The sequence below is a fragment of the Corythoichthys intestinalis genome, chromosome 14 (assembly GCF_030265065.1).
Source record: "Corythoichthys intestinalis isolate RoL2023-P3 chromosome 14, ASM3026506v1, whole genome shotgun sequence".
Lineage (NCBI taxonomy): Eukaryota > Metazoa > Chordata > Actinopteri > Syngnathiformes > Syngnathidae > Corythoichthys > Corythoichthys intestinalis.
The window spans coordinates 49,836,943-49,864,511 of NC_080408.1; the positions used below are offsets into that span (position 1 = coordinate 49,836,943).

The following is a 27,569-nucleotide window of genomic DNA, read 5'->3' on the forward strand; positions in this document are numbered from 1 at the left end:
ATTTATTTTTTTTTTTTTTTAATATAATCATTTGTTGAGACATTGCTTCCTGGATCCCTTTTATATACACCAATCTTCATTATTCACAGATTAACCCCCTTAGCCTGGATTGAACGTTATTATATAGCCCCTTTCACACACTCCGAAACACCAGGAATATTGTGGGAATTAGCTGTGTAGCAGTTGTATGTGAAAACAATTTCCAGGGTCGACTGACACAGATATTACACGGTTATTTCACGGGTCACGTTTTAGTATGATGTCCGGGACTTTCCCGGGAAGTGGTGTGCGTGAAAGCAGCCGTTAAATTCCCAGGTCACAGCACGATGGCAGATGACGTAACTATCATGGCGGGCCAATCAAACATCAACATAGCAAGCTGGAAAAAGCTAAGTTAAACTGAAAACATAATGAAATTCTTTTGCTTACCTACTCGGCGGGGCCTGAAGCGTGGGTAGAGAGCAAGCCTCTCCCTGGTGCTTCCCCGCAAAGAAATATAAATACTATCCCGGAAAAGGGGGAATAACACAATGGGTCTGTGACAGTAGAGCCAAGTAAGAGACTGCATGGTCCGTCTTTGGAAATGTGTGGTTTATTTTGTTGCCGATTTTAGGGTCCGCTACTGCAGAAACAAGGTTCTACTTCAAAGCAGAAAACAACGTAGGGAAGCGTTCAAGGGTTTATTAAATACAGTGTATCACAAAAGCGAGTAAACCCCTCGCATTTCTGCAGATATTTAAGTATACAGTGGGGAGAACAAGTATTTGATACACAGTCAATGGGAAAACCCATTGGCAGTGTATCAAATACTTGTTCTCCCCACTGTATCTTTTCATGGGACAACACTGACAAAATGACACTTTGACACAATGAAAAGTAGTCTGTGTGCAGCTTATATAACAGAGTTCATTTATTTTCCCCTCAAAATAACTCAAAATATAGCCATTAATATCTAAACCCCTGGCAACCAAAGTGAGTACACCCCTTAGAAACTGCGTGCATTCCTAAATGTCCAAATTGAGTACTGCTTGTCATTTTCCCTCCAAAATGTCATGTGACTCATTGCAGGAGTGCTGTCTGCGTTTCTGCAGAGATTGAAGAGGTAGGGGTTCAGCCTGATAGTGCTCAGACTATACGCCGCACTCTACATCAAATTGGTGTGCATGGCTGTCACCCCAGGACCCACCTCTTCTAAAGACGGTACACAAGAAAGCCCGCCCGTCTCATCAGACCATAGGACATGATTCCAGTAATCCATGTGCTTTGTTGACATGTCTTTAGCAAACTGTTTGCGGGCTTTCATGTGTACTGCCTTCAGAAGAGTCTTCCTCCTGGCGCTACAGCCATGCACACCAATTTGATGTAGAGTGTGGCGTATGTTCTGAGCACTAACAGGCTGACCCCCCACCTCTTCAATTCAATCTCTGCAGCAATTCTGACAGCACTCCTGTAACTAGTCATATGACATTTTGGAGGGAAAATGACAAACAGTACTCCTTTTGGACATTTAGAGATGTACCTAGTTTCTAAGGGGTGTACTCACTTTTGTTTCCAGGGGTTTAGATATTAATGGCTATATTTTGAGGGGAAAATAAATTAACTCTATTGTATAAGCTGCACACAGACTACTTTTCCTTGTGTCAAAGTGTCATTTTGTCAGTGTTGCTTCCGTGCGCATCGCGGCGGCCTTCCTACACAGCAGGGCCTGAGGCACGGGTAGAGAGCAAGCCTCTCCCTGCCGCTGCCCCGCAAACAGAAATACACGCGATCCTGGAATGGGTCCATGACATTAGGTCAACGGGGATCAATAATACCAACCTAAGCAGTAGGCAGAGAGCTGATAAGACAACAAAACAAATACAGTACACTCATATACTAGCACAAAGTAGGGGATTTCAAAACAAGGGCGGCAGAGATGTTGAACGGCGCCCAGCAAGTAGGATCTCGACACCCTTCTCTTGGATCGCCTTGGCTTAAATACAATCTTGATGAGCTTAAATTAGCTGCAGTTACGACGTCGGGAATGCTCACTCTGGAACAAAACACGATTTGACCAACATTGTGACAGCCGATGCCGACCAAAAATGACGTAATGTCCGGGTTATAAAATCACTCATCGCACAGAGAGCGCCAGTGGGCAACATGGGACAAGTCTGTGAAATGAGTACTAGGGATGTCCAGATTGCATATTTTTGTTATCTGATTTTGAGAATCTGCCGATACCAAGTCCCGATCCGGTACCACTTTGACGCTCACTCTGCTGAGAACAGCCTCTTACTTACACAATGAATTAATTGCAACCGCACACTTCAGACTAGGCGTGTCGTGATAACAAATTTTAGTGTGCGATAATTTATCTTATAAATTATTGCGATACGCGATATTATTGCGCCCCCCCCAATTTTTTAAAAATCAATTTACAATAACACAGTGAGAATGCAGTATATATTAATAGATTAAGTACACCCATTTAAACACGATAAGAAATCACAACTAAAAACAATACACCATGCCTCTTAAGTAAAAGACAACAGTATTAATACCGCACAGAAACACAGAATAAATAAAATGTGTTTTTCAAGAAAAAAATATACAATTGCAGTTAATAACTTAAGCATTTAGGCAAATGAAAACTTTTCCCTTCATAGCTTCTGCAGTGGTGTTCCATAGGATGCAACGATACAGTTAAGTCACGGTTCGGTATGATTTTCGATATGGGGGACACGATTTTCGATCTGATTCAATACATATAATGCTCTGAAAAAAAAAAAAAAAAAACTGTTTTTTTTTTTTTTTTTTTTTTTTTCAAACGAGCAAAAATTAAATTGCCCTCATATAAACATGCATTTTAGTGCATAATATCTATGTGCTTACTTCTTACTGATCTGAAGAACTATAGTATAAAAGTGCTGAATGTAAAGTGAGGCGGGCCACACTGTTGATTGCTACAGCTCTCTTAGCAGCTAGCAAAACATCCTATTTGTGATCCAAATCCATGTGTGTCACGTACTGAATTAACAATATTTGCAGCATTATCTAAAGTCACTGGTATGGATTGATTTAACTCCCATTCAGTCATGGAGGTTTATAATTCATCGATGTAGTATATGGACTATGTGTCCCATAATCACTCTGGGCTCACGTAGCCAATGGCATGGGACTTAGCTCATCTAGTCTGCTATTTCATGATATCTAGTGTGTGCGCGCATTAAAAAAGTTAGCAAACGCCACAGAAGTCAAGTCTGCTCATTACTGCACAACACCAGCATATGACAATCGACTTTCATAAAAAGGACGAGTTTGAAGCACAGCGCTCTTAATTTGCCACTCAAATATCCGGTGTTTTGCCGAAAAATAGCCGCCCACGTGAAATGTCACCCCTGACGGGAGCGCCCACACGTCAACAACACCGGCACGGAGATGGTCCGCAGTCAATCCGGAACACTGACGCGGCCGGTATACGTTGAACAATAGGATATAATGGGAACAATTGGCTCCGGCGCTATTTTTTTGCAGGACCTGGAACGAAGATGCATTTTGCGCAGTTGGTAACAAGGAATCTGAACTTTTAACAGCATGTCTGCCCGATAAATCGCAGCGGAAAAATTACTGCTTTCATTTTTATTTATCGTGTGATAAATGGAATTATTGCATATTGCGACAGGCTTACTTCAGACTGTGTACCAAGCTTCATGATGATTAACACATTTTTGCCTTTGTTCGTAGAGCTACCGAGGTGTCTCTGGCCAGGTCAAAGCTGCAAATCTGTCAATCATTGTTAAATTTAAGTACCAAATGGCAGCTGCACTGGTGACCAAGAAAAAGACAGAGTTTGGTCGCACTGCTTTTCTGGAGGGACCGTGTACAAGCATGAAGCAGAAAACCAAATATAATTTTTTAAATTAAAAACCTGATCCTTTTAACCCGATTCCGATGAAATATGGTGCAATCAGCCCGATTTCCGATCATATTATCGGATCGGGACATCTCTAATGAGTATAATGTGGTCATAGTGAGTCAACCAAAGTCTTCCCAAACAGAGCTATTCAAATCTTGCGAAAATTCCTCTAGTTTTAATGTCGTAATATATATTGGGATATATCAAAGTCCCCTCAGTAATAACAGTTTCGCAAATGATCACTCCAAATATAATGTGGAAATTAGTGTTGTCAACTTTATCACGTTAACGGGCGGTAATTAATTTTGGAAATTAATCACATTAAAATATTTGACGCATTTAACGCATGCACGGAATGACCCGCTCATGCATTGCCTCAAACAGATTACAATGACGCCGTTTTTTTTCACATTTAGAGCTAAGAGGCAGAGAAAGGCGAGTGGACACAGGCTTTCATTGAACTGGGCCGGTTATTGGCATGAGCTTGGGCAACTCCTTCACAACAAACAGAAGTATCATTTAGTGAAAGCACGACAAAAATAATATTCCTATCTCTCTCTCAAAAAAAAAAAAAAAAATCACAAAAGGAAAAGCGCTTCAATCTGTATTAATGAGACCCTATTCTCACACAGTTAAAAAATAATGCAAAGAGTTTAATTTGATTAAAACAAAAACATTAAGAGGGGTTTTAACATAAAATTACTGCAACTTGTACTAACATTTATCTTTTAAGAACTACAAGTCTTTAACAGAAATAATGTTAATAATCTTGTGGATTTATTGTTTTAAAAAACAAATACAGTACTTATGTACAGTATGTTGAATGTATATATCCGTCTTGTGTCTTATTTTTCCATTCCAACAATAATTGACAGAAAAATATGGCATATTTTAGAGATGGTTTGAATTGCAATTAATTGTGATTGATTAATTTTTAAGCTGTAATTAACTCAATTAAAAAATGTAATCGTTTGACAGCCCTAGTGGAAATGCAAACAAAATTGACAGAACACAAAAGTGTAATACAAATATTGAAAATAAAGTACACAGAGAGGAACAAGAAAAAAATGTTCATAATTTTGAACATGCTTTTGAGATAAAAGTTATTTACAGATTGCTCCAAAATGATGTAAATGATTGAAAATGTCACTGGATCATGACACCCCTACTAACTATTCCTCAAACTGCTTAGTAGCAACCTGGCAATATAATTTTCCTGTTGCACCTTGTGTGTATGACTGTGGCGCACCTGACTATTAGCCGCCACCCACCAAATTTGGCACAAAAACTGCATTTTTTCATAGATAAGCCGCAGCTGTCCTCAGTATATTATTGGATATTTACACCAAAAGATATTAACCGGTAACACTATTTGACAGTGGTATCATATGACTGTCATAAGACCAAATGAACCACCATGAAGCTTTGAACCAATTGGCTGCAAAGCTTTATTGCTTCAAGAAGCTTGTCAGAGACAGTCAACTTCTGCTGCCACCTGCTGTCAACACTGTCGTTGTCCAACATGCCTCCTAGATTGCATTGCAGCGCTACAGATGTAAATAACAATCAAAATTCATGTTCTGTGGTAATTACTTCTTCAGTTACTCTTCCGGTTGTTTTATTAACTGCTAGTTATGGTATTTGGTAACACTTTATTTGACAGTGGTGCCATAAGACTGTCATTAGACAATCATAATTTTGTCATGAAACTGTCATGAGCTTTAATGAATGCTTATAACAGACGTCATTTAGGGTTATCTGGCAAATTATTTCACTTTTGAATGGATGTAAACGATCCAAGCTGGACATTAATGGGGTTAGTGACATAATTTGCTGGATGACACCTAATGACATAAGCATTCAGTAATCCCATGATAGTCTCATGTCATAATTATGACGGTCCAATGACAGTAATATGACACCGCTGTCCAACGAAATGTTACCTATTAACCCAAATAAATCAACAAATAAGCCGCACTGGACTATAAGCTGCATGATTCAAAACGAAGGAAAAAAGCGGCCTATAGTCCGAAAATTACGTTAAGTCCATTTTTTAGCACTTAACATAAATTCAAATGGCCTCTCACACCGCACTTGCTCTTTTTGGCTAAATTTCAAACTTGACATTTATACAATGGTGATTATAATTCAATTTGATTCTGTTTTATTATAGTGGTCAGTGTTGTCTAACAACACTACTGTATAGTATTACACTGAAAACTGTTTTGTCTGTCTACATAGGATGAGCCCCATCAATAGACACCTGGAACACATTCCCTCTGCACATTGTTGAAGTGCTCTCACCTGCATAGATGCGAACCGACTTTCGCAAACACACTGATGTTTATAGAGCTAGCCATGTTTGTATCACGAGCTACTTACAACCGTTATGCTCTATTGCAGATGACCTTTTCTAGCTGTGAGGCTTGTGTCTGTCCATGTGTGTGTGACCATGCACAAGTATTTGCACCTGTAGACTTTTGCCGCAAAACCTGCACGTTTTTATTTATAGTTTTTATTTATTACCTTGACACTAATGCTGGCAGTATGTGTGTTTGTGAGTGTTCTTTGCATGTCCTTTTAAATGACAAGCGGGGAGCAGGTTGTACGGGAGGAACGTGATATAGGACACAAATGCGCACACACACACCGTACCCACATGGCGCAGGCATTTAAAGAAGCAGCCCAGTGGGTGACAGATTACAGCTGACCTCTAAGCAGACTGTATATTATTTCAACATAAATCTTCTCTCTTCTCATTCCTGTGTTTTCGCCCACTGTTTTCCTCTTCCCACTGTTTTATGCCCTCATCTCCACTACTTAACTTCCCCAGGCAGATCCCCGCACGCACACCCCAATACACACATACCACTCCAGTCCTAGCCCTCTCCCTAGTGTGGGTGTGAGTCTAAGCATGAACAGTTGAGAGGGTGCTGAGATGGTCAATGTCACCTTACTCTCCACTTCACTTTGGGTTTTCGAGGAGGAGCAGGGAAGTAGTGAATCACCTTTAATTGCTACGATTTAACGTTGGCCCGGATGAGGTACTTAAAGAACAGTTAGGGGAACCTGGCTGACATAGTCATTACTTGCACACACACAGGGATTATAAAGATGAGATCAGGAATTTTAGCAACAACTGTAATTTTTGGACTACAAATCAAACCTGACTAAAAAGTACACCCGGCAAATTTCATAAGACACAGGGAGCCCTTGAGGTACAAACAGGTTCCGTTCCAATGCTGACGACATAATACAATAGCGTTCCACACGTTTCATGACGTTAGCAACTGTTGCTAGGGGGGTCAAACTCGCGTTTGTCCCCCATGCTAGATGCATGTAAATAGTGTACGAATGAGATGATTACTGAGGTAAACCTACCAATGCTGTCCGAAAACAATGTCCCTCGTGCCAAATTCACTGGTAAACAGGTGGAAGAACATACAAATGTTCAGTTAAAGAGATGGCTTGAGTGTCGAGGGCTGAAAAAGACAGGGGGAACATGCCGACCTGATCCAGAGGTAGCCTTTATATTGACACCTTTTTCTTGTGTGCATTGCCTTACACCACTGACAATGACATTCTCCTGTTTCAACAAGCTATCTTTACCACCATATGCCCTGTCTTTCAGATATATTATATCCTCTGCTTGTCTTACATCTCTGACTGTTCTTGGGAGTAATTTATATTCAGGGGTGCACATAAGTGGTCCGCACGGCGCATGCGTACTGGACGTAGACAAACGCGCTGGCCCTCAACAGCTTCCATTCGCTTTTGCGTACCGATGGCTGACCACTGTATTTGCGGCGGACACGAGAAAATAACTTCTCAAAATGTCGAAGAGGCAGGCCCCACTGAGTAATTATTTCCGTGTTCCCCCACCCCCGTCAAAAGACGGACAGACGACAGAGACGTCACCGGACTTTTGCTGAAAAGTGGCTGTAGGAGGTACCATGGCTAGAAGTAAATGATGCTCGCACAGAAATGCGGTACAAAATGTGCCGTGAGAATACCAATGTCGCTGACAAGAGCAGCGCATTTTATGTAGGGTCAAAGAATTTCAGCCATCCAAACTTTGAAAAGCACGAAAAAAATAGCATGTGGCAATTACGCGAACTATCGATGTCAGATAGAACCCCAGTCGCCCTATGGACAAGTGGCGGAATAAAGGTAATGAAAACCGCCATGCACTGACAAACGTGTTTTTGTTCACATTTTACAAAGCTTAACATGCACGTTCAATGAGGTCTTATGAGGAGGACATCCCACTTTTACAAAGGCTTGGAGTTAATGTGGGAGCCGCATAATGCCCTTTATTTTGAATTGGTGCTTTTATGTTTATTTCTTTACATTTCACTTTAAAGTAATGGCAATTTTATTGTGCCAGTTGATGTTAATCAAGCCTTAATTGTTAATGTAATTAATTAAAGTTAATTGGCTCTAAGTAAAGCTTGTCATAATTTTATCGCATCAGGCAGGTCGGCTCTCAAGCTCAATGAGGACCAAGTCACATCTCCAGGTCCTCCTCTGAGAACCTGGGCAAAAAAAATATGTGCACCCCTGTTTATATCGCTATTTATGTGTAGCGATTGCAAATGCTACTCAGGACAGCCAACGAACACTTTTAATTTTTTTATTAATAACAAATCTTAATTCTATTAATTTAATTACACTTCCCCTTACTAAGGCTGTTTCTTTCGAAGGGAATAGTACATTTTCTCGTAGGCAACGTCTGTTTGTATTACTCTAACACACTTAATATAATCAATCAGGGAATAGTATCTTTTCTTGTATTTACTGTTTGACTGTTTGTATTGCTCAAACACACCCGATATAAAATAAATAGCACTTATATCTACTGGTGCACGATAATTATTGGTCTGATAATTATCGGTCCGATAATAGGAATTATGACGTCATCCCGATAAATCCAATAACATTATTAATAGGACCAATAATATGTATTGTGCTGGTTTTACAGTTTACAGTGACTTTACACACTAGTATAGGAAAGCAGTTGACCATTTGCGGGGCATTGCTCCCAACTGCTGGTCAGAATAATTTGTTGCATCTATTTTTTGTCACAGTAGTTTTGTTCACATTACAAGCTCATTCACTTACACATTATGGTGTCTAGCGGTCACATTGACAATTGTGAATGCTTTCTGTTACTTTTCCGCCTCGGAAATATGTCTGTAAGTATTTTATGTTTATTATAACATATGGATTTGCACCATATGTTTACTTCTGTGGTGAAGGGTCATATGTACAGAACTTAATAAGTTGTTGTGTTATAGAAGCCAGCCAATGCTTTAGTAGCTCAAGCTAGTGTGCCATGCTATACATATAATAGTTGTGTATATAAGTGTATTGTGCAGTTTGTTGTATATTGAGTATTGAATATGTGTATTTTTCTGTTGTACTTTCACTTTATGAAGACGAGTGTCTTCCCATAAAAGCATGAAAAGACCAAGCCTTGTGGTTTATGGAAGTGCATTCATTTTTGCTGGCTGTCGGGCAGTGCAGAAGTGAAATGCACTGTTTTGTTCATGTCATTACGAAAAATCTGGTTAGATCAAAGGCAAATCTATGTTGAATCCACCACTATTTTTTTTTTTTTTTTTTTTTTTAAACCTCCAGGTGTTCAAAAATTCAGGTTATACATTTAAAAATATATATATATATTATCGGTTATCAATAACAGTATCGGCTTTGAGGAGCAGGAAGTTATCGATATCGGTTTCAAAAAATGGATATCGTGCACCCCTACTTATATCATATTTTAAGGAAAACAAGCACAATTTATCTGAAATACGGCATAAAGAGATACATGACGCCTTCTTATTACGGAAGCCCAACACTTGCGTCATGCAACTGACTGAGCAAGATTGATGCTGATGAGGCAAGACATCTACAAGCCCACGTCTGCACCACCAACTCCAGCAATCAGTTCTTCCGGACAGTCCAGAACAAATGGCGGGACATCTTGTTTAGACAAGGAACATCTGATAAGGAGGAACCCGTGACCGAGAAGTGAACTCTCAGCACTCACGTGGCGCTGAGGTGGAAAAACCCACAAACCTCGTGCCCTGACAACAGTAACTCCCAAATCATCCTGCCCAATCCACAAAGAGACAATAATCCTAAACAACACCCAAACACACCATTCTTCTGCCCACAGCCCGCCCCGCGAGAGCCTTCAAAAAGACTGAATGTTTAACTAATCGTTGTCATTTTTCTCGGGAACCTTTTGTTGACTTGGTGACCTTGGAACGAGTCTGCCTCCTCGCCTGAGTCTGTTTCTGTTTCGCCCTACTGTTTGATTGCTGTCGACCTGAATAAATTGTCAACTTGTGCTTCAAAGCCTTCTTCCAGCTTTCAAAATGGAGTCAGTACAAGGGGTTAAGACAAAGGTGAACGTGCAGAGTTTGGCTGGGTTGTCAGGGTACCGCCGGCCCATGTCGTTGGAGCTGCGCCAGCGCGGGTCCGGCGGTACGGCTGGCATGATTCCGGTAGTCTGGTTAAAAGGTCAGATTCCAAACAGAACAGAAAATGTAAAGCTGTTAAATCTAGAGCCTACCTGTAGGCATGAACAGGCTTACTACAAAAAGACCAAGGCCAAAAATGGCTACTTTATCTAAATATCTGTATTTTAGAAAAATATGCCTGCATGACTGTTATGACATATAAATACAATTTTAATTTTTTTCCGGTCATTCATTGTTAGACAGAAGCAGCACGACAAAACGCCAAGCTAAAAAATAAGTAAAAATATCAAAATGGCTTACCTCTTCGTGGCAGGCTGTGGCAGCCAGTGGATCAACCCCCAAAAAATGTTTACTGCATATGAAGGTGAATGGCTTCACCTTGCTGGCGTTAAACTGGTCTTTTGGACGTCCGCAGAAGTTGATCTGTTGTTTACATTTTTACAGTTTTTAGCTTCGGGAAACGTATGAAAAAAAACATCCTTCATATGTGGACGGTCGAGATGTCTAGATGTACCATAACAGCAGTGTTTACTCGGCATGTTCTTTTTTGAAGGATTACCGGCAGAAAATAAGCAGTACTAGCATTGGTTGTATGCGAGCGCGCGTCTATGTTGACCGGTTTACGATGGTGACGTCACGCAGCCTTGCGGTCTAAAAATAGCATTTGTGCGGTACACTATTCAGATTCATGTTAAAGTTGAAATGTATGCCAAAATATGTATGAAAAAGCTAAAACACTGTAACTAAGGCTTAGCAATTAAGTAATTGACTGAAAATTCTATCGATCAATCGAGTAATCGGAAAAAACTTTTTTTATTTTTTTTTTATTTTTTTTTTTAGGTAAAGAGCAATTATAAATATGCATGTGAAAAAAGGACATTTAATCCAATATTGAACCATTTTCAGTCAATCAATGACACATATCACTTGAAAGCTAAGTGTTTTTCCCACGTGTTTCAATTTAATTTCCATTTGTGTCAAGCTATTTTTAAGTCTAAACTGTAAGTACTGATAGGATTTTGAGTTTTTGCAGTGTTCAAAATAAATGTATGATACCTGCTGTATTGGAGCACATTAGGGACCAGTGCTACTTGGTGTTTTATTCAGCAATGACTACTGAGCTAAAACTTATAGTTAGCTTTATTATGTTTTAATTTTACACCCTCATCACTCTACAGCGCTGTGTTTTTACAGATTCAATAAAGGCTGTATGTAAGACACGTTAGCCACGCATCGACAGTGGTCATAATCAATAGAAACCTAGCCCACCAAAGGACTAACGTTACGAGAGCGAGTGACAGTAACGTTATATTTATTAGCGATGAGAAGTCTGCTTAAAGATGGCGGCTGTTTACTAACGCTGCCCAGATGCGGCCAAGTCTGTCATTTCACATCTAGTCCTAAATGCATGCTATGAGACGCATCGGACACTACCTGCTACCACACTAGCATCATGCGGGCGTAGTTTTTAGCAACGTCAGCGTAGTTTGCAGCGGCTCTCGGATGCGGTAAGTTTTTTTTTTTTTTTTTTTTTTTTTTTTTTTCTTTGCTTCTTCCTCTACGCACGTGATGTCAGCGCGTTGTCCTGCATTAAAAGTAGTCCGGGCAAAATGTGATGCTTAGAACTGGCAAAATTAAACAATTCCTCGAGGTGAATAAAATTACTTGGATCATTTTTTAAACTCAAGTTACTCGAGCTGCTCGAGTATTCGTTTCAGCTCTACTAAGGCTCCAACAACTAATCGATTAAATCGATTAAAATTGATTAATAAATTAGTTTCCAACAAATTTGATTATTCATTTTTGCCAGCACCCGTGAGCAGTCCCGTTTGGGTCCTTGTTTGTATGGAATGCGAGGCTGCGCGTGTGCACCATTGATTAGAGCAAGAAAGAGAGAGAGTTCACTGCTACAGTCAGGTTGGGTTGCTGATCAATAACAATACGAAGTGTTGAAGGTCATATTCTCTTTTGTGTTGTTAAATTCAGTGTCCCTCAGTCAGAGTTAAGTGAATATAAGCCACAAAAACTTTCGTACACATGAACTATGCTATGAGTGATTTCTGTAGTGTATCACTACTCTAGGTAGCCAGTGTTTTACACTTTGTGAATAACTGGCCAAGTGGTGTCAAAATAGGCAATCGTAAGAATAGAAAATATTGTAAAATTCCATAACAGTTGACAACAGTTCCAAATATAAATTGCACTTCCAAAATTTGGTTGGGAAGTTGATAAGTGTCATGAAATTTATTAAAGTACCGCCGTGTAATAAGAAACTCAAGCAGGGGAGACAAGGGAAAGGAGTACCAGCAGGAGAGATGGGAAAGACTGAATTCTTATCGCTGTAGGACCTTTCAGTGCAACATGATGAGATTCAGTCAGCCGCTTCCTCCACAGAGGCAATAACTCAATCAGGGTGGAAATGCTACGACCTGCACTCTATTTGCAACACTTTCCAGTGCACTGCAGTGGCATACAAATGTGCATTAAAAAGGGGGGTGCTTACTGTCTTCCAAACTAAGACAAGAGTTTATGTGTTATTTTCCTTCTAATCAAGTAAGTATATTGGAATAAACATTGACAAAGTACAATCATTACCAACTTCAAAAGTTGAAGTGAACTTTGGCCTCATTGAGTGCCGAATGATTTTTAGACATACAGTATGATGCAAGCTTTTCAAAGTTTCTCTCCTCCACCCAGAATATCGATTTTTTTTTTTTTCCTCTCCATCTGGTGCGTGTCTGTGTAATCACACTCACCAGACACTTTATTAGTTGCGTCAGACACTTTATTAGGTACTATTAGTTCATCTGGGGATTTTTAGAAAAAAGTTGGACATTATCCACTGGAGTCAAGCACAATCTGTAATGTTGAGTTAGACACGTAAACATAGTTGAAACAGCACAGTGTTTGTTCTAAAATAATAGGTTTTGTGCAGTTTGTAATCAATCTGTTCAGGATAATGCTTGATTTAAAATGCACGTTATAATTTGTACAGTGGTACCTCGATATACGATCACCTTGACATACCATCCGATCGACATCCGACGTAAAATTTGACTCATCCTTTGTCTTGACATATGAAGACTGCGTCGCAATTTCATTGTTTTCCCGCAAGACGGACTCACAGCTGATTTTCATGTGAGAGAAATCAACATGCGTTCCAAGAAGGTTAGTGCAGGCGGTGAAAAATATGAGTTGGGTGTGGGTGTGAGTTGGGTATGAGATGGTGTGTGTATGAGTGAACTGGCTTGACAATATCCGGTCTCCTCCAACCTCCGTTCGCCAGTCTCTATGAGTTAAAGTGACATTAAAAATGCTCTTTTTTCAAATTTCTGATTTAGTATTATTAATATTATTGTAACATCAACAAGGAAGTCACCATCTTTGTCAAATTCTTAATCTTTTTTTTTTTTCAGAACTTGTGCAACACAGCACAGCTACTGTCAGCCGTAGCCGACGCCAACAACAACATAAAAACAAGCAAAAACATCCCTTTCTACCGCAAGAGCCGTGTATAAAGAAAGTTGCGACATTCTCATGTAGGCGTGAGTAATTCCAAGCACATCCAGCGCTGTAATGGTTTTCAATGGAACTGACAGCAGTGATTGCAACATTTATGGGAATATGGATAAAATCACGTATCCAAGTACTTGTTTGATTATGCGATTGCATTTTAACATATTTGTAAATGCTAGTTTTACATTTGGAGTGGTAACGCGACAATAGAACCTATTTAACCTATGTAAACTGTTACACAGTAGGGAACTTTCCCTTGTGGAGAAAAAAGTTTCATGTTTGTGTGAGCATGGGCACGGGAAATCGACTTTTGCATTGAAATGCAAGATGATTTTGTTTTTTCTTTTTTCACAAGTAGAATAAATTTGCCAGAGAATGTCTAAATTTCCTTGAGAGATAACACATATTTTAAGTTCTAAGTGGTAGTTCCTAGTGGGTTTCGTTGCATTGACATATCACGGCTTTGCAAACAGTTTGCTGAAGACATGTCAACAAAGCACATGGATTACAGGATCCATGTCCTATGGTGTGATGACACGGGCGGGCTTTCTTGTATAACGTCTTTAGGAGAGGCTTCCTCCTGGGGTGATAGCCATGCACACCAATTTGATGTAGAGTACGGCGTATGGTCTGAGCACTAATAGGCTGACCGCCCACCTCTTCAATCTCTGCAGTAATGCTAACAGAACTCCTGTAATGAGTCACATGACATTGTAGAGGGAAAATGACAAGCAGTACTCAATTTGGACATTTAGGGATGTACGTTTTTTCCATAGGGGTGCACTCCCTTTTGTTGCCAGGGGTTTAGATATTAATGGCTATATTTTGAGTTATTTTGAGGGGAAAATAAATTAACTGTATTAAATAAGCTGCACACAGACTACTTTTTATTGTGTCAAAGTGTCATTATGTCAGTGTTGTCCCATGAAAAGATATACTTAAATATCTGCAGAAATGTGAGGGGTGTACTCACTTTTGTGATACACTGTATATATAATTACGCCACGCACATACAAATAAAGCTTAACATATACATCATAAAGAGCCTCTGATAGAATACAGACAGTTCAAAATTCAAAACAGGTGGTTTTTTCATCAACTTACCTCCGATTATACTTGACAGACAGCCATTAATATGAATAGGGCCCGCCCTCGTCGAAGCGATGTTTGGAACTCCCTGAGGCTCCAAAATCCGGAAGTGAAATCATATAATGGATCCCTACGGGAGTGTTGTAACCCCCTTTCTCCACGACTATTTCTACCACACCTCTCTCTCTCGTCAGTCTCACGGTGCATTCAGGAACAGCATTTAAAATACAACCGCCACGTTATTATTATTCCCATTTGTGTTTATAATTTATTTATTTTGCTTTGTGTTATAGCTACTTGCAATTGTATCAGCAGTATTTATTAAAGATTTAGTGTAGATTTTTGGGCTGTGGAACGAATTAATTAAATTATAATGTATTCTTATGGGAAAATCCTGCTCGACATACGACCATTTTGACTTACAGACTAGATCAATTCGTATGTAGCAGTACCACTGTATTCTATTTTTTTCCCCTTCTTATCAGTCTCAAAATCGAATACCTCACAATGTATTGGGCTCATTCTCTCTTGATGATGATGATGTTGAAGAACACAAAAAACATCCCATGGATTTTGCATGTGTGCCAATGAGAGGATTTTTATGTCTGAAGTAGAAATAACCATCTCTTCAAATGCAAATGAATGCCACCCACATGTTATTCACTAAATGCCTTCCTACATTGAAGTGCAATTTGCGTCTTCCACGGTTTTTTTCTGAATTGTGTGGCAGCTTTGAAAAGTTGTTTGCAGTCACATGCAGGCTATTTGATTTTGTGCGTGCATAGTTTGTCTCTGCCAAAGAACTGTCTGCATTCCACCAGGTAATCAGAAGACTGAGCCCACGCCTCCTTGAATGCTAACACGGCCACCGCAGCTTATCCAGCTTGTCATGTCAATACTAGCTCTCTAGATGATTTTAAAACGGCAGAGTTACTGAGTGTAGACATCAGTGACGGTGCCAGTTTCACTAATGATTGCTTCTGCTATTCCTCCCTCCCTCTCTCCCTATTTCTGCATTTTCTCGCCCTATTTCTCCACCTACTAGGCGAGCACCTGCGAATCTGTCCCCAGGGTTACACCTGTTGCACCAGTGATATGGAGGACAACCTAGCCATACTGAGTCGAGGAGAGGTGGAAGGACTTCTCAAAGACGCCGGACGATCCTTGCAGGTCTCTCTCGCGGGACAATTTAAGGCCTTTGACGGTTAGTGTCCAAACTTGTGAGCAGATAAAACAGCACATGACAACAATAAATCAAGATTCATGAAGTAGCACTAAGATGTTTGTTTCAGATGTGAACAGATTATTATGCAAACGGGACAAACCAGTACGTTGATGATACAAACGCAGTTAATTGACGATTCACTCGCATGTTGTCAAATTGAAACAAAAAGAAACTTTTTGGAAACGTAAAGCTGGTCTTCAAAAAGATTTCTTAATGCATTTTTCAAAATGTGTCTGTGTTCTGAAACTACATATTTTAGTATGTATATGGTATACGACTATACGTATTTTCCGCACTGTAAGGCGCACCTAAAAGCCTTCAATTTTCTCAAAAGTGCACCTCATCATCCGATGCGCCTTATATACTCTATGGATATTATTAGTTTATCATGGCATGACATTCCCTTTAACGCAGCTTCATCTAGTGGATGCATAATGCAACCCCAACAACTACTACTACTGCGCCTTATAATGCAGTGCACCCTATATATGAAAACAGTTTTCGAATAGGCCATTCATTGAATATGGTCCTTATAGTATGGAAAATACTGTAATTAAGCACTTCTGCACTTAGGACCATTTGGTATATGCAGTACATGTGTCATTTTTATTATGGGGTGCCATTTGGACGCAACAGAGGGGACATTTTGTGCTAAAGTTAGTTCTCAGCCTAACTTTGTTAGCTTAATAGCATCACTTTGGATACTTGATGGGAAATGTGTAGTTTTAAAAATAAACCTTTTGAAATGGTTCCATTCAATGAATTTATTTTAAATACAGTGGTATGAAAAAGTATTTGAACTTTTTGGAATTTCTCACATTTCTGCATAAAATCACCATAAAATGTGATCTGATCTTTGTCAAAATTACACAGATGAAAAAACAGTGTCTGCTTTAACTAAAACCAAACATTTATCGGTTTTCATATTTTAATTGCTGGCAGCAATAACTTCAACCAGATGCTTCCTGTAGCGGCAGATCAGCCTGGCACATCGATCAGGACTAATCTTGGCCCAGTCTTCCCTACAAAACTGCTGTAGTTCAGTCAGATTCCAGGGATGTCTGGCATGAATCGCTGTCTTTAGGTCATGCCACAGCATCTCAATGGGGTTCAAGTCTGGACTTTGACTTGGCCACTCCAGAATGTGTATTTTGTTCTTCTGAAATCATTCTAAAGTTGATTTGCTTCTGTGTTTTGGATCATTGTCATGTTGCAGCATCCATCCACTTTTTTAGCTTCTACTATCTGACAGACGGCCTCAAGTTTTCCTGCAAAACATCCTGATAAATTTTTAATTAATTCTTCCATTAATGATTGCAAGTTGACTAGGCCCTGAGGCAGCAAAACAGCCCCAAATCATGATGCTCCCTCCATCATCCTTCACGGTGGGAATAAGGTGTTGATGTTGGTGAACTGTTTCATTTTTCCTCGACACATGACGTTGTGTGTTACTCCCAAACAATTCAACTTTTTTTTTTTTTTATTATTATTATTTTTTTTAAACCTGTCCTGTTCAGCTGTTTGACACAGAGAATGGAAGTCTAAGTGCCCGGATTCTGAACAGTTTTAATGTTTCACATTGAGAGTCTGACATACTCCCATTGTGATCATTCAAAATACCTTTTTATTATGACAAAGCAGCGAACAGGAAGGGATTATGGGGGGACAGAAGAAAAGAAATACAAGAGAAGAAAGAAAAGAAACACATACACAAACAACAACAAGAAATACATTGAACATCTAAACTAGTTACTAATATGCTGGTGCTATCGTCAGCGAGATGTATTTCCGGTTTACACCATGTGGGGGCCTATTGGCCAGTGAAAGAGGAGAATGGGGGTGGGGGTGTCTATAAGACTATAAGCTAAGTGATTGAAAGGGGTAGAGTGTACACAAATCAGTTCTGTGATCTAGAACCCAGTAATCGTGTGAATCTCTTATGAGTGAAAGCCCGCTGGCGACCAACCCTACGCCGCCGCATCGCCAATCCCGGCACCGGAACCCCCAACCCGAGCATGCCCTACCACATCCAGCAGCACGCAAGCCCCACCGGGCGCGCGACAGCCACGCAGACGGGCGGAGAGACCGCGCGGGCACCAACCCAGGGCCACGGCCCACACCCAGCCAGCCCGGGGAGGGAGGGCGGGCGGGGGGGTGGGGGGATCCATGCGCAGCCCATCCCTCCTCCAACCGCCCAGCAAAGGAACCACCGTCCCCCCCCCCCCCGGGACCCAGGGTGGACCCCCGGGCCACCCGCGCGCCCATCAACCGGCCTTCAGGGATGGCAGGAGGGGACGCATCACCAACCCCACGCCTACACCCACCCCCGCCCACCCGGACCACGAGCCACAGCCACAGCCCCCCAACCGGCACGGCACGCCACGGGACCCCCAGGGGCCCACCAAGCCCCAGGCAAGGCAGGGTCCCCCGCCGGTGCAGGCGACACCCCGCTGATACACCGGCGCCCAGCCAGCGACCCGCGACGGAGCGCAGGGCGGACGCCCAGCCAGAGAAGAGAGGGGAAGGCGGAGGCAGGAGAACGCCCAGGGACTGCCATGGGGCGATGCAAGATCGGAGACCCGACCCCCCAACCCACTCCCGCGGCCGGCAGCCGAGGCAGAGGGGAGGCCACACCCCGGGAGCCACGCCATATAGAAAAAGTGTGGGACCCACCTACCACCCTATTACTGTGGCTGCCAGGTTCCCGACTGGCAGCCATCACCCAGCACCGTGATGGGGGTGTGAGGGGAGGGTAGTGCAATTAAAATAGGAGAGCTTGGCTTGGGGCAGTGGGACCGCAGCATGGAGTTTCTGTCCAGCCGCCCGTCCCACCGCCCTTTGCCAGAGCTCTCCTGTGGAGTATGATGTGTGTGGTGCATTTAAAAAAGGTGCAGGGATGGCGGGGCCTGTGGTGAGGAGGCAGCCGTGAGGGCCCCCCCCCCCCAGCAGGTCCCAACCATCCCACAACCTTGGTGTGTGGTGCATTAAAAACAGGGGGGAGTCGGGCTGGGACTGTAAAGCCCCGTCCCAACTCTCCCTGGAGAAATGTATGAGCATGTAAGTGCCAGGGTGAAAAATATTTACAGTGCCGAAGTGAGAAGTGCGTGAGTTAAGAGGCAGGCTCCCGCGGGCGTGGCCCCGTCCACCAGAACCACCGGCCCCAGGGCGGAAGAAGCGTCAGGGCCCCGATCAATCCCCGCCCCAGAACACCCACGGCGCCTCCGCGACCGCCCACCCCCCTCCCACCCACCGAGCACCCACCCCGCACCCCGAGCAGGCGCCACACCAAGCGCCGGCGACCAGGGGGCGTCCACCCCACTGGCAAGGGACAACAAGCCTCACCCTAGGCCCCGCGGGCCCCAAGAGGCCCCGCTAACGACCCCGCCGGCCGGGGGGCAGCCGCGGCCGCCGCGGCCCAGGGAGGCGGACAGGGCCGGAAACAGACCAAGGGGAGAGAAGCGCACCCCCCACAACCCACCCCCGGGCCAAGAAGGGCGCGCGGTATGGCGCCAGAGGGCACCTCCCCGGCACCCGGTACAGGGAGACGCGGCTCCGGCCGGGTGGACCTGGGAGGGAACCATGGCTGCCGCATACACCCCCCGGCCCCCACCCCAACCCCAACCCCACCCCGGCCGGCCGGGGAAGGGCCGCGGCCCCGGACCGGCACCCGCACGGACCCCCCACCCGCCCACGACACCAGCGCGCGCCCGACGGGACCCCCCGCACAGCCAGACGCAACCGGACAAGCCCCGGCCGAAAATCGCGGGGGCCAAGACCGGCGGCGGGACGGCCCAGGGCAGGACGCCAACAAACTCCACCTGTAAAGCTGATAGAAGAAGAGGTTTATCAAACACCATTAGATGTATGCCGAGGACCAGTGAAGTGTATTATTTACGCATAGTTCCTTAATTGTTCCAAGTCTGATAAGTAATATATAGGGTGTTCCAAAAAAAAGTTGCATATGATCCCCAGCAGCTGGAAACCAAATTGTCCATGAGTATCCTTGTAAAATAAGCCCATTGACCGACTAAACTGTGAAGGAAGAAAAATTATTTATTACATGCTGTTGGGAGTGTATAAAACAGTTCGGATTTAAACATGTCCAGTTTCCAGCTGCAGAAGGATGCATACAACTTCCCTGGACACCCCGCATACATCCATTTATGTATACAATTTTATTATTTTTGTGGCATTCCTTCGCAGGTGAGAGAGAATCCTTAGTCTATGTTCATCATTCTTGCGACCGTTTCCCACTGTTGTTCGTATTTGTCCATTTTATTTGTCTGTTTGGCAGATATTTTCTCTAATGTTATATATTCAATGATTAGATTTAGCCATTGGTTAATGCTAATGTTTTGTTTGTTTTTCCAATTCAACAATATTGTTTTTTTGGCTATCGTTAGACTTGCTAGTAGTGGACGGGTTTGATGGATAGAGATATTCACTGTATTCAGATCGCCAAGCAGACAAAGAGTTGGAGACAATGGAATCCTGCAGTTCAATAGGAAAGAGAGTTTCTTCGTTACCTGTGCCCAGAAATCTTGTATTGGTTTACATTGCCAAAGAGCATGAAAGTATGTATCTGAAATATCTTCGTTGCAGCTTATACATTTATCGGATTGGGAGAACCCCATTTTGTGCATTTTAGATTGAGTAATATGCCATCTGTGCAGTATTTTTAACTGTATAAGCTGAAGGTTCTTATTCTTTGTCATTATAAATGCATTTTTACAGATGTTGGACCAATAGTTATTATCTAATGTTACCGAAAGTTCGTTATTCCATTTTTCGATTGGTAGGCAAGTAGAGTTGTTACATGAGAGGGCTTTATATACTTTTGAAAGTATTTTTTTTTGTTGAGGATGTATATTTATTATTTTATTTACGAAAGGTGGTGGGTCTAACGTACCCGTTAGTGATGGAAATTTGCTTCTGATGGCTGCCCTGATTTTATTGTATTGAAGGAAATTGACCCCTTTGATCTGGAAATCTTGTACTATTTTTTCATATGACATGAATGTATTATCTTTAAACAAATGCTGTAACTGGTTTATTCCCGTATCATCCCATGTGCTGAAATAAATAGGAATTTTATTAACTACAAAGTCTGGGTTGTGCCAGATTGGTGAGAATTTACACGGGGCTTGTTGTGATTGCGTAATTTCCATACCTCTCCACCAGGCTTTCAAGGTACATGCTATCATTGGGTTTTTGAAGCAGCTATGGTGCTTAATACTAGAGCTAATAAAGGGGAGGTTTGCCAATTGTATTTGGTTGCAGTCTGTTTGCTCTAATTCTAGCCATGACTGTTGTTCAGTGTTAAGATATAACCACCTAATAAGATATTGTATTTGATTTGCTATATAATAGTGTTGGAAATTAGGGGCCTCTAGACCCCCCTCTGGTTTATTTCTTTGCAATTTGGCAAGGCTAATTCGGTTTTTCTTGTTTTTAAAGTAGAATTTTGTGACGGCTGAGTCTAGGTCTTGAAACCATTTTTGAGTGGGTTTAAAGGGGATCATTGAGAACAAATAGTTTATTTGTGGTAATACTTTCATTTTGACTGTTGCTATCCGGCCCAAAAGTGAGATGGGTAGATTATTCCAGTGTGTCAAATCTTCACATATTTTTGCTAGGAGGGGTGTATGGTTTAGTTTAATTAATTCTGTAAGTTTTGGTGAAATGTTGATTCCAAGATACTTTATATTCCCTATTGGAATATTGTGATTTTGATTTGCAGGATTCCATGAGTTTGTTGATAAGGGCATTATAATTGATTTTGACCAATTTATAGCATAATCTGATATTTGTGAAAATGTCTTTATTAGTTCAAAAGTCTCATGTAGGGAGGATTCTGGTTTTTCTAGATATAGAAGTATATCGTCTGCGTATAAGTTAATTTTGTGTTCCGATGTGTGCGAGCAGATCCCTTTGATATTAGCGTTTTGTCTTATTGCAATTGCTAATGGTTCAATAAATAGAGCAAATAATAGGGGTGAGAGTGGACAGCCTTGTCGAGTTCCCCTTTGAAGACAGAAACTTTGTGAGATGACCCCGTTTGTGTTTACAGTGGCTTTTGGGGCGTTGTAGAATATTTTTATCCAGCGGATAAATGGCTCACCGAAGCCAAATTTTTCCAAAACTTTGAAGAGAAAAATCCAGTTGACTTTGTCAAATGCTTTTTCTGCGTCCAAAGACAGGATAATTGCTTTCTGTTTATAATTCTGTGCAATATTAATAAGATTTAACACGCGTCTTATATTGTTTGTAGAGTTACGTCCTTTAATAAAGCCGGTCTGGTCTTTATGAATTATAGTAGGAAGAGTTTGTTCTAATCTAGTAGCTAAAGCCTTTGCAATAATTTTAATATCTGTATTCATTAAGGATATTGGTCTATAGTTTGCTGGTTGGGTTAGGTCTTTCCCTTCTTTTGGCAGTAGTTTGATTACTGCAGTGTTCATATTGTCTCTAATTTGACCCTTTGCACTGATTTCTTGGACCATTCTATAGAAAAGTGGTGCCAGCATATTCCAAAAGTGTTTAAAATATGATGTCGAGAACCCGTCGGGCCCCGGGTGCGCGACCTGTTGGCATGTCCTTTACGGCATTCCATAATTCAGCGAGGGTAAGTGGGGTATCTAGCAATTGTTGGCTTTCCAAAGTTATTTGGGGGATGTCAAGATTGTTAACGAATAGGTCAATGTCTTCATTATGATCAATTGTCACCGAGTATAAGTTTTTGTAGTAGCTATAGAAAGTTTCGTTAATTTTTTCTGGTGATTGTGTTATTACGCCGGCTGAATCTTGTATTGTTGTAATTAATGTTTTTTCTTTGTTACGTTCGAGTTGGTTTGCTAAATATTTCCCGGATTTGTTATTATGCTCAAAGTTGGTATATCGTAGTTGTTGTAACAGAAACTGAGTTTTTTTAGACAGAATACTATTGAGCCGTTCTTTGGCGCTGAAAAGTTCTTTTGTGGTATTGTCTGTGGGATTATTGGCGAATTCCTCCGTCAGTTGTTTGATTTTTATTTCTAATTCGTTTTCCAACTTCTGTTCTTGTTTTTTTTTATATGATGAATATGAGATAATCTTGCCTCGAATTACGCATTTTCCTGTTTCCCAAAGCAATGATGGTGAGATGTTTGGGGAATCGTTAAGTTCCATAAAGTCTTTCCATTCTTTCTTAACGAATGTATCAAATGCTGGGTCATCTAATAAGGAATCATTACAGCGCCAGGTTGCGTGGGGTGTCGTGCGGGAGTCAATTTTAAAGGCTAAAGAAATTGGTGCATGATCACTGATGATTATTGGATGTATTCTTGGCAAAATATTATTAATAGCGGAATTATTCGCTAGAAAAAAATCTATTCTTGAACATGAACCATGGGCTAGGGATTGAAAGGTATATTCCCTTTTTGTTAAATGTTTTGCTCTCCAGACGTCACTTAAGCCGAAATCGTCCATATATTTCCTAATGGTTCTTGCGGTTTGTGACTGTTTAGTGAGTTTAAAATTGGAGCTATCTATACTTGGATCAAGAGTTGTGTTAAAGTCCCCTCCTATAATAATTGTTGAGTTCTCTGACATGTCACTCAGTTTACCAAAGATATTGTGGAAGAACTGTGTGTCCTCGTTGTTTGGGGCATATATGTTCACTAATGTGAACAGTTTATTACTTATGGTGGCTTGTACTATTATGAATCTACCTTCCGGGTCTGCAATTGCACTATTTAATGTGAACGAGATTCTTTTATTTATTAATATTGATACTCCTCTTTGTCTGCTGTTATAGCTGGCTGAATACATCAAGTTAAAATTTGAGTGTTTAAAATATTTCTCTTCGGATTTGGCTAGATGTGACTCTTGCATAAAGAAGAGGTCTGCCTTTAATTTGGTGATGTATTCCATAATTTTAGTTCTCTTTGCCTGCGATCGGAAGCCATTCACATTAAATGAAACAAAATTTATATACGTCATATGCGGATATTTATAAGTATCTTAAGGAAAGTAATGATCTCAGGATGTGTGTTATAATATTCGGTCCTGAATGTCAACAACCATTCACATTCATTAGAAGCCATACGAGTATGTAATAAATCAAATTCTAATAAAACTGAGTGCAATTTTTTGTAAACCTCTTGGCATAATTCACACAACATTAAGACGTTGTTAGAAGGATTAAATACGTGAGTAGCATCAACACAAAACATTACAATTTTAAAGCGTGTACTTAGTGTGTGTTTGAAAACAGCGGTGTGGAAAAGGTGAGACAAATAACCCAGAAAAAGAAGAAAAGATATGAGCGCCAGTATAGAAATGTGTAGTGTGAGACATGCGTGACTCTTCTAGACTAAGTGATTATCATGCAACCCTGATCTGTACGTGTGCATTGTTGAAATCAAATCTACTTAATACGGCATTGTGTACATATTGGAAGTGTTTAGGAAGTACAGACAAAGTGATTATCATGCAATCCTAATCTACACATGTGCCTTGCTCAAACAAAAAACAACTTAATTCGGCATTATATACGAACTGGAAGTGTTTCGAAGGTACAGACAAAATAGTTATCATGCAGCCCTATTCTACATATGTGCCTTAATCAACCCAAAACAATTTAATTCAGCATTATATGCATACTGGAAGTGTTTAGGAATAGCAGACTAAGTATTAAGCATCCCTAATCTATACATATGTCTTGCTTAAATCAAGACAGCTACATTCAGCATTGTATGCATAATAGAAATATTTAGGCATTACTTATCGGTCAGAATAGCCATGGGGTGAGCACTTTGTCTCGGTATAGTTGACCATCAATGAAAAGTTTGTCAAACGTGATAATTGCACGTTTGCCCTCTGCTCTGGACCGCTTCAGAATTGGATAGAGGATTTTCCGTCTTTCGTTGATCTCGCGCGGGAAATGATCATTCATGCCGAATCTTGTTCCTTGTAATTCTCTTCCTTTGGATTACACCAGTACTTTCTGCTGGTAGAACTCGAACTTGGCGATTATTGGACGCGGACCGCTTCCTCTTGGCTTCCCAAGACGGTGTACCCTCGCAAACTTGATCGAATCCACCATTTCCTTGGGCAGCTTGAGAGATGTTGCCATAAATGACTTAACGAGGGCTTCTGGTTTGTCTACTGTTTTTGCTTCGATGCCAGAGAAAATTAAATTGTCCCTCATGCTCCTTGATTGAAGGTCCAAAATAGATTCTTTCATTATCTTATTCTCTTTTTTCAGGGATTCTAATAGACCTGTCGTCGACTCGAAGGCGCCTTTAAGGATATCGTTTTGCGACTTGAGATATACTACCTCCTGCTGAGTAAACACGAGGCTTTCTTTTAACTCTTTAATCTCGGCTTGAAGGATTTCTAATGCTATCGATATTTTCTTATCGATTGATCCAATTCCCTCACTAAGTGACTTTGTGTATTCGGGTGGGCTTGCTAACAACAGATCTTCGGTCGATGTAGCCGAATCAATAGAATCTGCCTTTTTACGCTTCGCCGGGAGATCACTGCGTTGACTGGATGTTGCCATGGCGTTTCCTTGATGTGTGGCGGAGTCGGAGAAAAAAGGTAAATCACGATCGTGTATAATTTTTGGGAAAAATTAGTTGAAGTCTTCTTGAGCAAAGTTACTTGCTAGCCTAGCCAGTTGATTGCGTCATGCGTCTACGGAGTCTCGCGAGAGTAACGACGTCACAGCATACTGCTCTCCCTCCAATTCAACAATTCAATTCAACTTTGGTTTCATCAGTCCACAAAATATTCTGCCAAAACTTCTGTGGAGTGTCCAAGTGACTTTTTGCGAACATTAAACAAGCAACAATGGGTTTTTTCTAGACAGCAGTGGCTTCCTCCCATGAACCCCATTCTTGGCCATAGTTTTACATATAGTTTATGTGTTCACAGAGATATTGGACTGTGCCAGTGATTTCTGTAAGTTCGAAGCAGACACTCTAGGGTTCTTTTTTTACCTCTCTGAGTATTCTGCGCTGAAATCTTGGCGTCATCTTTGATGAACGGCCACTCCTTGGAAGAGAAGCAACAGTGCCAAACGCTCTCCATTTGTAGACAACTTCTCTGACTGTCGATTGATGAACATCCAGACTATTAGAGATGGTTTTGTATCCTTTTCCAGCTTTATATACAAATCAAATGGTGTTATACTTATATATAGCGCTTTTCCACCTTTCAAGTCGCTCAAAGCGCTTTACACTACAGCGCCATCTACCTACTGGTGACGCAGCACCAGGAGCAATGTGGGGTTCAGTATCTTGCTCAAGGATACTTAGGCGAGTTCATCAGGGCAGAGAATCGAACCCACAACCTCTGGGTTGGGGGACAACTACTCTACCACTGAGCCACACCATCCCCAAATCAACAATCCTTAATCACAGGTCTTCAGACAGCTGTTTTGACCAAGCCATGATCAGAAAATGCTTCAAATGAAGACAAATCTTACCAGGTGTATGTTTTACAGTGGGCAGGGCAGCTTTAAATCACTCATCAGTGATTGGGCACACACCTGACTTAAATTGTTTGGTAAAAATTGGTTTCAATTGCTTTTTAAGTCTCCTTAGGCAGAGGGTTCACTTACTTATTTTTTTCCCCCTCTGTCATTGTTAGCATCCTATCCTCATTAAATATGAAAACCTGTATATGTTTGGGTGGTTTTAGTTAAAGCAGACACTGTATTTTAATCTATGTGAATTTGACAAAGATTAGATCACATTTGATGGTGATTTCATGCAGAAATGCGAGAAATTCCAAAAGTTTCAGATACTTTTTCATATCATTGTATAGCTTTAACAGAGTGGACATGTTATGATTAACCACTTTGAACATACCTCATAAAACGGCAAAATATGATTTTTAAAGGAGGCAAAAAACAAAATTGCTTATACTGGAGTGATGTTATTACATAAGAGTGATGTCATTCATAAAAGTCGGAATTTTCTTAAAGGGACACTAACGCAATTTAACAGAGTGGACAGTGAAACTGTGGACAAACAAAAACCCCAAATAACAACAACAACAACAAAAAAACGACTGGAGACATAATTACGGACAAGACTCCAGCGTCGAGAAGTTGAAATCACTTAAGTCGGGTACGTGACCTGTAACACGTGGACTGCCTATATTAGTTATTTAATTGACTGAATTTGAATAAAACACACTGGAGACATAGAAAAATTATATAACAACCTTTTACCAGAATTAAAATAAAATTTAAAAAATAAAATTCAGGAGCCTGTACCCTTGAATTTACTGTATAATAGACGGCATTTGATAATATACAAAAAACAAGTTGATTGCATGAATTTACTGTATGATTGACAGC

The 27,569-nt window shown here is 41.1% G+C and overlaps 1 protein-coding gene across 1 annotated transcript in view; it reads left to right on the forward strand.

Moving 5' to 3' along the window:
- The window catches only part of gpc1b (glypican 1b), a 225,226-nt gene that overhangs the window by 102,333 nt on the left and 95,324 nt on the right, over positions 1-27,569 (forward strand). The window contains exon 2 of the mRNA XM_057858322.1: positions 16,037-16,195. Coding sequence (XP_057714305.1) covers positions 16,037-16,195 — 159 coding nt within the window. The remainder of the gene's footprint in view (positions 1-16,036; positions 16,196-27,569) is intronic.